Source organism: Pseudonaja textilis, chromosome 5 (assembly GCF_049901715.1).
Source record: "Pseudonaja textilis isolate UNSWEBS1 chromosome 5, rPseTex1.2, whole genome shotgun sequence".
Classification (NCBI taxonomy): domain Eukaryota; kingdom Metazoa; phylum Chordata; class Lepidosauria; order Squamata; family Elapidae; genus Pseudonaja; species Pseudonaja textilis.
Window position 1 is genome coordinate 35404379 of NC_141994.1, and position 15277 is coordinate 35419655.

The window sequence follows — 15277 nt, forward strand, 5'->3', positions numbered from 1 at the left end:
ATGTAGGGTGCTGTGTTGAAGAAGGCTAGTACAATGAATGGCAGAATATGAGATGAGTTTATGAATAGACCCAGTGAAGTTTGAGAAATGTTTTGATTTCATATTTTCATGCAGGTGAATAGTCTGTTATTATACATCCTTCCACTCCTCAAAACTGGTAATGTTACAAAACCAACTTAAATCCAAAACATAAAGCAGAAATAAACATTTTATCATATCAGTTTCAAACTGAGTTATACACAATAGTCTGCAGTTGCTCTAGATCAGTCTTGCATGTTTTAGTAATAAGTCTAGTCTTTATAATGCACATATCTCTGTGATTTTAAGAAAAAAGGAAACTGCATGAATCTGTGCATTGAGTTTTCATAAATAGGTTCCTATGATCAGATACAAAGTAGGTAATTTTTTGTTATTCTGTTAATTGTGTGCTATTATATAATTTTAGCCAAGAATTGCACTCATAAATAAATAATGTATTGTATTATGTATGGAAAGTGGAAAGTGTATTAATAAGCAGACTATGTATTTATACATTTTACCATATAGCCTCATGGTTAAGTAAGAATATTTTATTACAGAAATAGCTAAATTGCTTTTAGTAAACATTTGATAAAGTAATTACTTCATATCATACCTACAGAATTTTTGAAATAAACTTAAAAAAACCAGCCAGATGAAGAATTTATAGAAAGTTATTTTAAACTTGAAAGAGATAAAAATTAATAAGTGTCAAACTTGAACTGAGAGCCAGTTTGGTCTAGTAGTTAAGGCACTCAGTTAGAAATTAGTCTAAACTAACATGGAATTCTAGTCCACCCTAGCCAGAAAGCTAACTGGGTGACACTGGGCCAGTCAGTCTCTCTCAGCCCCAAGAGCTTTTAAAAAAACTTTTCCAAAAAAGGGACTATGCCAGGCAATTGCCAGGACTCCAAATCTGACCTGAAGGGGCAGGCAGGCAGGCAGGCAGGCATGCGCACCAACACACACACACACAAAACAAACAAATGTAGCTTCAGTTTAATATCAGACACTTCCTCTAATGGTGTCGGTAGCATAGTTCAAGAATACATTTAAGCAAACATTTGAGACCTAGCATAAGTGCTCTCAAAAGGGCTTTTCTGAAATATAAATATACATTATTTTATATTAAAACAATGTTAAAATGAGTTTTCTTAAATCCCAGTTTACTTTGGCATTCTGATTACTTCATAAGCTCTCCCTTTGATATATTCAGAGATTAAAAGAGTAATTTTTTCTCTTTTTTTTCTTTTTTTTGTGATCATCCTTGCTGATTTTAATGCTGATTTTATGTTTTTTTTTGTTAATATTTTGTTCTTATTCAATTTTCCTAGATAGTTTTTTAAATCCATATTTGTTTGTTTTAAGTCCCTATATTATTGGAACAATGAACCAGGGAGTTTCATCATCACCTAATCTAGAACTGCATCAAAATTTCAGGTAAAAATTATTTCTGTTTAAAATTTATATATGACTCAAATTCAGAACTTTTAGGCTAAGTTTTAGTAAATTCATAATTGTTGCACATTTGGTTATATAAAATCAGAAAGCATATAAAAGTCTTTCAATTTTTTTTAATGAGTCAAATGGAATGAAAATATAACATCGCTGTTTTTAGGATTGTTTCTGTCACCATTACAAATTGAATGTGCCATTTTGCTTTTATCACAAAATAGCAGAAAAGACTAAATATATTAAGTTCTAATAGCAATTTTCTTCATCATTGACCTCAAGACATAGTTGAAAAGAAACAATATATTATTAGCTAGAGATATAAATGTAATCCTGTGACAGAACAATAATCTAGCTCAAAATCTATTTACTGATAACAGCTAGCTAAATGCCAAAGGCAAGTTCACAAACAGGACATACAGTCATTATCCATCTTCAGTGTTTAATTGCTAACTTCAGGCACTGAGAGAGATGGTCTGTGAACAAAGAAGATTCTCTTTGGCCTTAAAAAAGATTAAAAGCTATATCTTAAATACAGTGATCAAATCTTTCATTTTTAGGAATTTATGATTGGTGGCTATCACATCAACTCATGGAAACAGTTACTGTAGGTTAACAATAGGTTTTTAAAAGCACTTTTCGGTTTGGGTCACCTATAAGATTTCATTGGATGACCTCAATCTTTACATTTAGATTCCATTATTTTATTTTTTTGTGTATAGATGGGTGCTGTGTGCTAATCACACAGAGCCTGTTAAAGGGCTGTTATCCAGATATTTGAGAAGGAAACTGATTGAAACAGAGCTGGAGAAGAATATCCGTAATAATGATCTCATCAAAATTATTGACTGGATTCCCAAGATATGGCATCATCTCAACAGCTTCTTAGAAACACACAGTTCTTCTGATATAACGATTGGTAAGATCTTTTACAGTTAAGAATGAAAATTAAGAGTTAAAACTAACCTTTGAAACTATCATACCAGAGGTGGTATTCAGCAGGTTCTGATCAGTTCTGGAGAACTGGTAGAGGAAATTTTGAGTAGTTCAGAGAACTGCCAAATACTACTCTGACTGGAGATTTTGCAGTATCCTTCCCCTGCCACGCCCACCAAGCTACAACCACAGGACCGGTAGTAAAAATAATTGAATTACACCACTGTATCATACTGTGTAACTATACTATGAGTGTGTTCAGCAAAATAACCAATAGGTTATCTTTTATGCCCAAAGTAAAAAAAATAGAGTTGTGCTTGCAAACATGGTATTATTGGATATGAATTGGATTTCTGGAATGAAATTTGTACTTAATGAAGAACCCAAAGCCGTTTATTGTTATTAATCTTAGTCTACCTTAGCCTTGAACTTACACTTTCTTATCCCATTCCACTGTCAAAAGACTTAGTTCTAACTAATGTGAAGAGAAAATTCAGAACAAAACAAGAATATTTAAAAATTTAAAAAATAAAATAAAATGCATGTTCTTGAAGAACATATTCCATCACAGTTTTTATTTTAATTCTGGATTTTCATATTTCTTGATGCCATTAATAATGTACATTTTAATGTGGCATCGGATTAGATCAGCAAGCAGCAGTAATAAGAAGCAGAGAAGGCAGAAAGGTCTAAGTAATAAGAGTAATAAGAAGCAGAGAAGGCAGAAAGGTCTAAAATGCTTTCAAATCTCTCAAGAAATCCAAGATCAGGTATTACTCAAAAGCCCTCTTCTGTCATGACAAATCTGTTAAGTAATGATGTGATAAATAGTGCCCTAAGTGCAGTGGAAACTCCATTTGCATGTTTACACACACAAACACACACACACACACACACACACACACACACACAAGAAAAAAAAAACCTCCCTGAAGTACAGATTAAAGAATCTTTCAGATAATTTTATGTTTCAAAAGTATTTCTTTTAATTGATTTCTTTCTATAAATTTCCTTAAGTGGCACAACCTGTTTTGGCAGTTGCCATGTAACAGCTGGCAGTTGCTATAACGTTGACAAGTAAGGCAGAGAGCTGCGGTTTAGTGTATCTAAGAAACAGTCACCTTGTTTACAGATGAAATGTCTTCAGAATTATTTCTGCCATTTAAACAAAGGGCATCTGGAACCAATGAAATAATTGGTCTTTAGAAATACATTACCAATATTTCTGTGTCTCAGCATTCATAAAATGCCAGAAGTTATAAATGTATTTTTTTAATCATGTGGCTGAAAAGGCTAATGCAAAAAAATGTCATTGTGCTTTGTGAAAAAAATGGCTGCCATCACTAATATGCAGTGAATAGCATACAAACCAGAGGTGGTATTCAGCAGGTTCTGACCAGTTCTGGAGAACCGGTAGCGGAAATTTTGCGTAGTTTGGAGAAACAGCAAATACCACCTCTGACTGGAGATTTTACAGTATCCTTCCCCTGCCACGCCCACCAAGCCACGCCCACAGAACCAGTAGTAAAAATATGTATCCCACCACTGATACAAACAGTATATCTGTTGTATCTATCTGACAATAAAACAACTTGAATTAGATGTGCCCTTCTCTTTTATGTCACCCAATTTTTTCATACGAAGGAGACATAATGTACAGAGATAACATTATGTCTCTCTACATTTATGTCTCCTCATATAAAGGGAGCAAAAAACTACTTACATCACTAAATGTAATCTCATTTTTTAAATTTTTTTTTTATTTTAGGTCCTCGCCTCTTTCTACCTTGTCCTATTGATATTGATGGTTCTAGAGTGTGGTTTACTGATCTCTGGAATTATTCTTTGGTGCCATATGTAATGGAAGCGGTGAGAGAAGGACTTCAGGTAGGACTCCTAACCAACCAGCAATCTGAGTCCTTGGGGCAGTGAATTTCATTATTGTTTCTAGGAGTTGATTTACAGAAACAATCATTTGCCATGAATGGGAAGTTTAATCTAATTTTTAAATCTTCCTACAATCTGTGCCCTAATCATTTCAACCATCGACATCACTGTGCCTATAAATAATTTCCTTGGATCAAAAAAAAAATCTCCAAAGGAATGCAAACATATTCTGATGATATATTTAAAATTCTCATTTGTAGAATTTTGCAATTCATTAATAGAAATACCTCACTTGAATGTTGCTAATCATTGAGGCAGCAAACCAATTTTAGTATAACCTTGTTATATATTGTCAAATGGAATATATAAACTGGAGGGGGGGGGGTAAACATGTTATAATGGCTAAGAATCTATGAAACAGACACCAAAAACATATCTATGAAGCAGAGACCCAAAACATATGTGTCATAATTATTTCTTGGTATCACTATAAGTTATATAAATCCAATTTTTTGACCAGATGTTCTTATAAACTGAACAGATTATTTGTTAATCATAACTTATTTTGTAGCATGGTGGGGCATTCAGGGTGAATACTTTCTAATAATTTGGTCATCATGGCCATTCTAAAATGTCTTTTAATAAAATAAGTGTAGACATTTTTACTTTTCTTTTGGGATATATATTTAGATGTATGGTAAACGTGCACCTTGGGAAGACCCCTCAAAGTGGATAGTAGAGACTTGTCCATGGAGTTCATTGCAACATGATTGGTCATCATTACTTCAGTTAAGACCTGAAGATGTTGGTTATGAAGGTTATGCATCTGCCAAAGAAGGAACCACTTCAAAGCACATTCCACAGATGGAATCAGAAGGAGATCCGTTGGTAAAATAAAATAATGCTTTTTGTTTTTTTTAATATGCTTTATCCAATGATACTTTTTAATTCTAATGCAACAGCTGAATATCTGGTTGGTTACATTTATTTTACTTGCTGCTTTGGCTGCCCAGATAAATTGGTACTAGTTTGTATGTATCCTTATACTACTGTGAAGAAAATATTTAACATATAATCCCCATAGTATTAAATTTAAGACCCTCCTTAGCTTTGCATTACTTCACTTAATATATACAATAAATCAATGTATGAATTAGATTAAGAATTTATCATCTCAGAATATTTGAGTATTTATATGCCAGTCCTAAATTCTGACCCACTCTTAACTTTCAATCACACTTCATACTGAGCAAGAAAGATAATACTTCGTTGGGATCGTAAATGTCTCAGCATTCATTTAGCTTAATGTTATCCCTGATAACTCATTACTTTCACTGACAAAGGTGGATAGCTATGAATGAGAGAGAGAGGGCTCACATATTAGGAGTGTTAGGAGACACAAGCAAAAAACAGAAGAATATTAGAGATCTGTGCATTGAATGACAGATATAAAGAAGATTTATCTAGGAAAATATTCAGAAAACAGCAAACCTACAGAGTAAAGAGATAGGTTTTCAGGTTGAAGCCCTTCCTCCAACAGATACTAAAAAGGTCCATGCTGCATCAAGCCATAAAACAATTTTGTGGCCAACAGGATATATATGGGGTGCCCAGAAGTCTCGATTGGAGGATGAGCTGCTTTCTATGACCAAGACGAATATCTAAATCTATCTGTGGTTCAGCATCTTGTAGACAGCTACCTAGCATGACTAGCAGCTACTAGTCTGACCTTTCATAAATCTCAACAGTAGCTTTTAAAAGCTGTTGTGATGTTATTGCTAATGTCACCAACTTTAACTATGTTCTATAAAAAATCTGAATCTTCCTGCATTTACTTTCAGTTGGTAAACTAAACTTCTAATACTGTCAAGAAGACATAGAAAATATTTTACTATGTTGTCTATGCCATTCATGATCTAATATCCCTCCATCATGTCTGTCCATACCTCCTTCCTTTCAGTCTAAGCTCCAATTGCTATAGTCTTTCCCCATAGGAAATTGCTTAATTTTGATTGAATTTTTTTTCTCTCTATCCCTACTAAGATGCATTGAGCAAATCTGTTTACAAGCTTCTCCATACATTTTTGCTGCTATCATAAGCAAAGCTGCTTCAAGCAACTATTTTCAACCTAATGAAATGAGGCTAAATGCCTATATGACACTAATAAAACTACCTTTATTTTTAAAGGGTTAGTTAAATATGAAAAAAGTGTAATAACACGATTTATTCTGATTTTCCTTTTTTATTTTACATATTTTGGATCAGAGAAACTAGACTTCCATTGTAAAATTTGGTTATTTTAAAATGCCACCAACAAAACCCATTTCCTGAACACCAGTAAGAGAAAAGCTTTATAAATACCACATTTAATTATGATAATTTCAGTATCTAAACATCTTAGAGATTTCCAGGGCTCTTGAAGTTAAATAAGAGGAGCTTAAGGTTATTCTGGAATCCAGCCTCACAGCAGTAATACAATAATATGGTATTGTTTTGTGAAGGTCAGCTTCTGGACAGCAGATGGTGCTATTGCATTCAGCCATTGACTTTCACCCATTCCATTCAATATGCATGCAAAACACATCAGGCTTCTTTTTCCTCCTCCTATTATGCAAAAAAAAAAAAAAAGCCTGTTTGTTTTCTTAACCTTGACTAGAAAAATGAATCCTGGTTTAAATAATCCATTCTCCTTTATACGTTGAAGGTCTTACCTTTTGTTTCTCCCCTCCATTTAATTGCTTCTGTGCTTTTTAAGACTTAAACATAATTCAACAGGTACTTTGGTATTATGTCTCCTCATCCTTATGATGTGGAAGTAATATGTTTCTTAAAACACCCACAAAGGCTAACATAGCATGAAGGCCAATACTGGGTGGAACCTGGTAGCATCTCTTTGCCTCCATGCAAAATAGCACCAAAAGATTTGTGAAACATGTATTCAAGAATGTGCACGATGAGCTTTAAAAGAGTTTAAGGCAGGAATTTTTCATAACAGTGGATAATCAGAACCAAGTATTCAAAGGGTTGAGAAAGCTCATATATAAAGCTATGTAACATTTTCCACAAATGTTTTCTAAAACTGGCTCTAACTAAGGACTAACTAAGAACAGTAAAATGGACTGGATTGTTATTATTCTAAATCATCTTAACTCTTGTACCAATAACTCAGTTGTACTATATTTCTTTCTCAGATGAACATGCTATTGAGGCTCAAAGAAGCTGCCACTTACTCAAGTGCCCAGAGCTGTGACAGTGATACTGCCAGCCACCATGATGATATGCTGGATCCTTCACTTGAATCAACGCTCTAAAGGGGGCATGACTTTGGTTAGAAGATGCTGATAAACCTATACCCATGTTAAGGGCTACTGAGGTGGTGTGTATTTGGGCTGAAATAGCATGTGTGTGCTGTGTCATATATAGAGGCACCTGATTTAAGCACTAAAGCAAATCAGAAATGAAAGTTGGATTTGTTCAGTTTCAAGTGGAAAGAGCCTTTAACAGGGATGCTATGAAGCAGATTGCACACATAGTAGTCAAACTGGAATCCACTTAGAGTCTTTTATTTTCTATCCCTGTCTTGAAAGTTTACAGTGGAAGCATTTTATGTGATACTTCAATATACTTGGAGGTGCTGCATTCATAGTTCTCTTGCTCCTCCTCCTCCTCCTCCTCCTCTAACCTCTGTGGTGCCTCACAGCACATATTCCAGATTATATTCTGCTGTCCTTTCCAAAATGAGATGGACACAAAATAAAATAAAAAGAATGAGAGGGCGTATAGACTCAATAAGCACAAAACAGTATTGTGCAATTATCTTATACAAACAATACTGTGATATGCTGGATAAGTGCCAATTTGATACTAAACTGCCATATTTGCAGTGATGTGGTTCACTAAGTTTTCTGTTTGTGCATGTGTGTGTGTGTGTGTGTGTGTGTGTATTGAAAAAAAGTCACCCGTTTTGATATCCAAATTGTTTTTAACCACAGTGGTATTTTTTAAACACCTGCCCACCTCTTAAGGTTGTTGCTGTTGTTGTTAGGCAATTCTGATGCTGACTAAAGGTTTTGGTTAGGACTTTGTTTTGAGTCTTTTGGGTGGGGAAAAAAGAGATCATTTCCTATGGTGCTGTCTCACTGCCTTAAAACCAATTTCTAGACAATGTTACACTTGGTTTAATTTGTTTAAACCATTGGTTATTTATACTGTTTCCTTTCTTCATTTTACTAATGAGAGAGCATCAGTGAACACAGTAGCCTTGTGTTTATATATCAAGATTTTTTTTAATTAGGTGGCTAGAAGGATGAATTATTAATATAGATATAGATATATTATTTTTAATCTTCCGTGAATCAATGACCTACCATCCTAAACCATTCAGATGACCCAGAAACTACTCCTAGTTAACTATGAATGAAAACAAAACAAAAAAGTCCAACATAGTTATTTCTATCCCATTGGGAAAAAAACTTAATTATGACAGAAACAGGGATGTGTGACAGTTTATCCAGCAGAGCTGGGTGTGCACCTGAGTTAGCATGAGCACAAATCGTTCTTGGTTTTTGTCCCTTCTCTTCCTTCCCCCATTTGGAGCATGCTATTTTAATTGCAATTGTTGTAAATGAAGAAAGTCAGCATTAAAAAAACACTGACACAGTGCTATTCACTGTGCAAGACAAAATGTTTTTACTGTAAGAGGGAAAAGTGGGGAGTGATTTTGCACAGTTTATTGGGAGGGTATTGTAAATACTGAAAATAAAAAAGAGTTGCACAAATGAAAGCAAACAAAACAGTAACAGCAGCAAAAATACAAAATTATACTTTATTCTATTAATGTGAAGAAATATTTCATTTACAGAGAATACCCATATGTTGTAAACAAAGCAAGAGGGCAATTAGTACTATCTGTTTTTTAAAAAGACAGATAAAACCAGATATGTTTGTCTTGTATTTAGAACTGCCATCACAAGTCCTGAGCTATCCTTGCTACAATGAACGGAATATACTGAAAACCCAATCAGAGTAATTGGAGATATTGGTTAAAATTAACATAAAATATCTAAGGGCTATAGCATTTCTATAGGCACATACTTCAACCCTTATCTTGAAGGGGCTCATGTGGAGCACGTCTACTCATAAGCATAGGACATGACCAATGAAATACTTTCAGGATACACATAGCTAAGGGATAACTTCAGGACACGTAAGTGGTGCTACTAATTCCTGCAACAATATATTTTGCAGAACAAATATCAAAAAAATCAATGCAATTTTCCTTATTGCATCAGCTGCAGGTTTCCTGCATGGTGCTATTGTCCTAATAAGAAAGTCTGCTTTTATGCACAAAAAATATACTCAGATTGATTTCCAGAAGCAAATATTAGCTGACTGTCTCATACTGTTAAGCAGCATGCCACTCTGGAAAATGACTAAAACAAAAGCTGCTCCTTAAGATTGATGTAGTCTTAGACAACATCTAAGCCCAGGAACTCCTGCCATTTTCAATACACATACACACATCCTGTATGTATATACTACATAATACAATTTTCCCTGCAATACATTTCAGTGAATCCACCTAGTTTACAACTTTAACAAATTTGTTTGTGAAGCATTTGTCTGTATACATTTTATATTTTGTACATTTTTAATGTAACATATTGTGTAAATAGACAGAAACAGTGAGATAAATCATCTGAAAAGTTTTGTAGTCTTTGTAAAGCCCTAATAATAAGTATTTGGTGTCATCAGACTTAACTGGATGATGTATTTTATATTGATTTATTGTTCTTCTAGCTTGTAAACCAGCTTGCATATATTTTTTGCAGGTGTGCACACTGTATCTGTCTAAATTATTACTTTGCCATTAAAGTGGAATTATTTATTGACAACTGAGTCTGCTGTTTTTAAACTCCAGAGGAAATCAGACTTAGGTGTAAACTATGGGAATAGCTTGAGAAAACAAACAGTACAAATATTAGACACATCAGGGTATTGATTGAATTGCTTTCTTACCATACTACGAGGATATGAGTTAGCCAACTGGGGATCCTTATCTAACCCTATTTTAATAAATGGATCAGTCAAACGGGTCTATATATTTGCTCCCATCACATTTAATTTGCATATCAGTTATAATGTTTCAGCCATGGAATGAAAATCACTTTGTCTCCTTGCTTAATAGGTACAGAGCACTCAGTTTAATATAGGTTGATAATATATGTGTTTATATCATGATATATGTTGAGATTAGACTTAGAAAATTGTGGGCTAGACTGGCTGATTATTATGAGAGGAAAAAGCTGAGGATTAACTACAAGCAAGCCACAGTTATGGTTTTTAATCACAGCAGAACCAAACATACATTGTCAGTTAATTAATATCCAGCATTGCCTGTTCCTTAAATACAGTATTTGTGTGTCCCTTTCTAGAAGTCATTAATTTGGAAGGTAAACTTGAATCCAGTTTTAAGTCATTGGGTATATTCTAAAGTTTTTTCTATTTTAGTGGAGATCAGGAGTTAAATTGCTCCTGCAACCAAAATATTCCAGGGAAATAAAATTCCACAGCTTCTGTTTTGGAAGGAGTTTTTGGAATGGAATTAGAATGTATTTGTGCAACTGGAAATTGTCCAGAATATGTCAAGAGAAATTCCAAGTGTTCCATGGGGCTCTCTTGCCACACATCTAAAACTCAAATCTGTCAATCTCTATTAGAGCACAGTTTATGATACAATTGTTTTTAAAGAACTGTCAGGTTCCAGATAATTATTTTGTTAAATTTTGCTACTGGCAAATAAATGATAAATATGTTACCTCATATTGTCTATCTATCTAATTCTATCTAGAGGAATTAAATTAAATCCTTGAATAAAGAATTTCCCAATGACTTGGAATGGAATACTATCAAAGACATAATGTTGTTCCAATGCTCAAGGTTCTACCTTTGGTATCCTCAGTTTAAGAAGATATTCTTTTGCAGGTCTTAGACTCAACAGCAGACCATTACATTTCCAAACTATGTCCTTAAATTTAAATTCCACAAAAGTCTGGGAAGAGATTTATACGTAGCAAGCACACACACACAAATATAATATGGACTATTCTTTCTGTGGCTGAATTGGATAAGAAATTGCTACAAATAACATATAATCTGTCACTTTAATAGCACTTTTTAAAAAGCTGGTTTTAGGCAACTGTCTCATCACTATCAAGACAAAAGAGACATTCTTATCTCTGTCTTTTTCCTGACATCATCACTGCCAAGACAAAAGAGGCAGACATTATCTCTGCCCTTTTCCTGACATTGCTTTTTCCTGTCTTTTTCATATTATTGCAATAATTGTACAATAAGGAATAGGGAGTTAATCAATTTAGAGTCCCCATCCCATTCAAATTGGAATCAGCCATTTTCTGTATCTTGTCTTTTCTTTCAAAAATTAAACTATTACCAATAGCAGTACCAATTATTAAAAATATTTCAAATTTCAAATGCATATCCACATTTTTATTTACTTTTATTAGAAGTTTTTCAAAAAATAAAGATCAAATCAAAATTTTAAAAATGATAGAAGGAAAGACGTACAAGAAACAAAAACAGAAGGAAAAAACATTTAATAGAAGAAATGTTCTGATTTGCTACCTTATTTTCAACAGATAATTATAATTGAGTATTCCTTCCTCCCTGTCAGATATTATCTAAATTCCTTCTGCCCTTCATTTAATCTACATCTTTATTAACCTTCAAACCTGTAAATCTTCATCTCATTTGTTCTTCTTTCAGCAAAATGTTGCTTTTTCCATATGACCAGACTAGTTTGTTTGCCATTTCTGCAAATTATATATACAATTTTTAAAATTTGTTTTGTCTTCTATACTCAAGTTTTGTATTAGTTTTAGGATACATTGTTTCAGTTCTGTTGTATTTTATTCTGCCCTAATTTTATTTTGTTTTGAGCTCATATTTCTGCTCTAAATCATGCAATTCCATTCTTCAGAAATTCAATTTTGGCGTCTGCAAAGGTTGTACTCTTCAAAATCAACAAGAACTGTATTGTTGTCTAAAGTGGACATATATCTGATAGGTGTCAAGAAAAGCTGAGATGCAAGAGTTACTAGTTGAGATGCAAGTATATAGAACACAAGAAAATACAAAAGCAATGGTTTACCTCTTGGCTTCAGAGGGGTCTTGTAAGTGGTAATAAGTCATTCTTTTTCCTGCCATGTAAACCTTAACATATTAAGTATATAAACCTTAACAAATTAAAATAATATTTAGTACCAAATCATATTGCAGCTCTTTCACTATGTCTAGTGAAAGATACTTACAAACTATCTGAACACATTCATAGTCTTTTGATTTCAACACTTCATACCTGAAAGCAGATCACAAGCAATTTATGTTACTTTTCAAATTAAATAGTAATGGAAAAATTATAGCAAAATGCCCTCAGTTATTTTAGACTTCAACTGCCAAATATGCCAACCAATTTAGGAGAGGTGAAATTTTGTTATTTGCTAGAAACCCCCACACAAATCTTATTAACATTAATATTAGCAACAGTGAAACTCTGACTTCTATGCGCAAACCATTGGAAAGGCTATGAAATGCATTAATCACAAATCAGGAGAGAAAGATGGAAATTTTTATATCTGGAATTCAGGCCAATGAAAAATAGTTGCTTAACAAGACAGCTCATAGTTTTATAATTGCTATTCTCAGAAAAGTTAAGGAGGTGCTCCTATAACTGAACAGCAAATGATCGCTTTTCTGGGAAATAGCAAAATAAAGAGATTTATCAAAAAAGAAAGGGGGAAAAAAACATAAATTGACTGACAATTACAAGAAATTAAAGAGCAACTGCAATCTATGAAACTGGGGGAAACCCTTGAACTAGATGTTGACATTATGTATTTTTTATGCTGGTGTTATAAAAATGTGATTCTTTTAATCTATATGTTATGATGTTGATAAGCTCATTATACTACAATTTTGGTACAAGTTGGGAAAGAAATATTACAATTAAGGATTTTAATGTGATGTTGAAATGTTTCCAAAAGTTGAAAACTGTCACCTCATAAAGAGATTTGTAAGCCTATGGCAAAGGAAAAAGGCTAATTCTATATAATTAGGAACAAAGTTACCTTCTTGATTTTGAGGAATGGCTCCAGGATGTGAATCTGTTATTTATTTTTGAAAAGTTTGTGTGTCCTAAAAACAAAAAAATAATGCAATATGTTGCTAATGATACACTTTAAAAGATTTAAAGATTGAATAGACTTTTCATTATTTGTATTTATATTGTTATTTATATAAATGATTTGGATCATTTTTTCTATTAATTTTCTTTAACACACATGAACACACATATAAGCATACATACATACATACACAGACACACACCCTATATATATACATATATATTTCACTGTACAATATCTACAAATAGATATTTTTCACTGTTGATATTTTTATTGGTAAGTTTTAAAAAATGTAATATAAATAACTAAAGAAAAGTACATGTTGCTAATGACTCTTTACAGCTTCTCTAAAATATTACAGACAATGACCAATTGCCCAATTGCATTGTATAACTGCATATCTACCTTGTTACTTATTTTCCTGTCTCTGTGTATTTGTCTAATTGCACATATATTGCACAAATAAAAGTATTTTTCTACAAAATAAATATGTCGGCTTTTTTCTCAGATTTGCATATTCTGCCAGAATTAAACATAGTTCCTTAGATGATGGGAGAGTCTTCCTAATAGGTGAATGTTTTCAGTGTTAAATATTGTTTGAGCATACTATAGCTAATTAATATATTCTGCTCATGTAAATGTATTTTTGCAAAGAAAAGGCATCAGAAAATGGAATTTATCACAGAAAATAAAGTAAGTGAGGAGTAGACCACACAAACTGTTTATTACTTTGAATTGCTTTTTATATATTCCTCATTTAATTGTATTTTAAAATGAACAATGATAACTGTTTCTAAAGCATATGTTTCTAATACCATATCTGGACTGGAAAAAAAACCTATTAGATGGTAGCAAAAATATTAAGAGAACTAGCTTTTTCTGCCATTTATTAATCATCTATATATATATAACTGCAGACTAGATAATGGTTGTCCTAAACAAGAACATCCTTCTTCCAGGTCTCTGATTGTTCAAACAATATAGCAGTCAGATATAGCAATAGCACTTAGATTTATATACTACTTTATAGAGCTTTACAGCCCTCTCTAAGCAGTTTACAGAATCAGCATTTGCCCCCAACAATCTGGGTCCTCATTTTACTCACCTCAGAAAGATGGAAGGCTGAGTCAACCTTGAGCTTGGTGAATTTCAATCTGCCAAATTGCAGGCAGCTGGCTTTCAGCAGAAGTAGTTTGCAGTACTGCACTCTAACCACTGCACCACCAAGGCTCTAGCATTTTCAGTGTTAAAATTTGGCTAATTAGTTCTAATTTATCAAAATTACTAGAATAATTCAGTGAAAGAGACATAAAGATATAAAAGACAAAAAAGAGCTCAATGTTGGCAATTTTCTGGTCTACAGATCAAACCTAGCTGCTCAAATTTTGATCAATCAGTATCCTACATTACTTGGCATATAAATATTGTAGCCCTCAATCATCTTTATATTGATTCCAAACTCAATATAGTATAGGTATCTTCTAAATCAAAGTTCCACTCTCTGATCTTAGACAACAAATTTGTAGCTATCAAAATGTATAAATTTTGTTTCCATCAACTATGGAATGCACTTCTTTTGGTTGAGATGGGACTACTATTACTGTGGAGGTCTGCATGTAAATTTGTCACTTGAAATAGGATCTAAAGCTACATTTCTGGAGTGGGCTTTTGTTTCTGTCAATTCTTTCTTACAAATATGCTTCCTCCTAGGAAAAAAATATAACCTCAAACTGATCTCACAGCAGACTCTTAGTACGATCTCTTTTATACAGGGAAGAAG

At 33.1% G+C, this 15277-nt stretch overlaps 1 protein-coding gene across 8 annotated transcripts in view; it reads left to right on the forward strand.

Moving 5' to 3' along the window:
• NAV3 (neuron navigator 3) overlaps positions 1-13951 on the forward strand; it is a 464771-nt gene extending 450820 nt beyond the window's left edge. For all 8 annotated transcript variants that reach the window (XM_087934496.1, XM_087934492.1, XM_087934487.1 and 5 more), the window contains 5 exons: positions 1387-1458; positions 2193-2389; positions 4175-4293; positions 4984-5181; positions 7486-13951. In XM_087934496.1, coding sequence (XP_087790622.1) covers positions 1387-1458; positions 2193-2389; positions 4175-4293; positions 4984-5181; positions 7486-7605 — 706 coding nt within the window. In that variant the 3' untranslated portion in view covers positions 7606-13951. The remainder of the gene's footprint in view (positions 1-1386; positions 1459-2192; positions 2390-4174; positions 4294-4983; positions 5182-7485) is intronic.
• The last annotated feature ends 1326 nt before the right edge of the window (positions 13952-15277 follow it).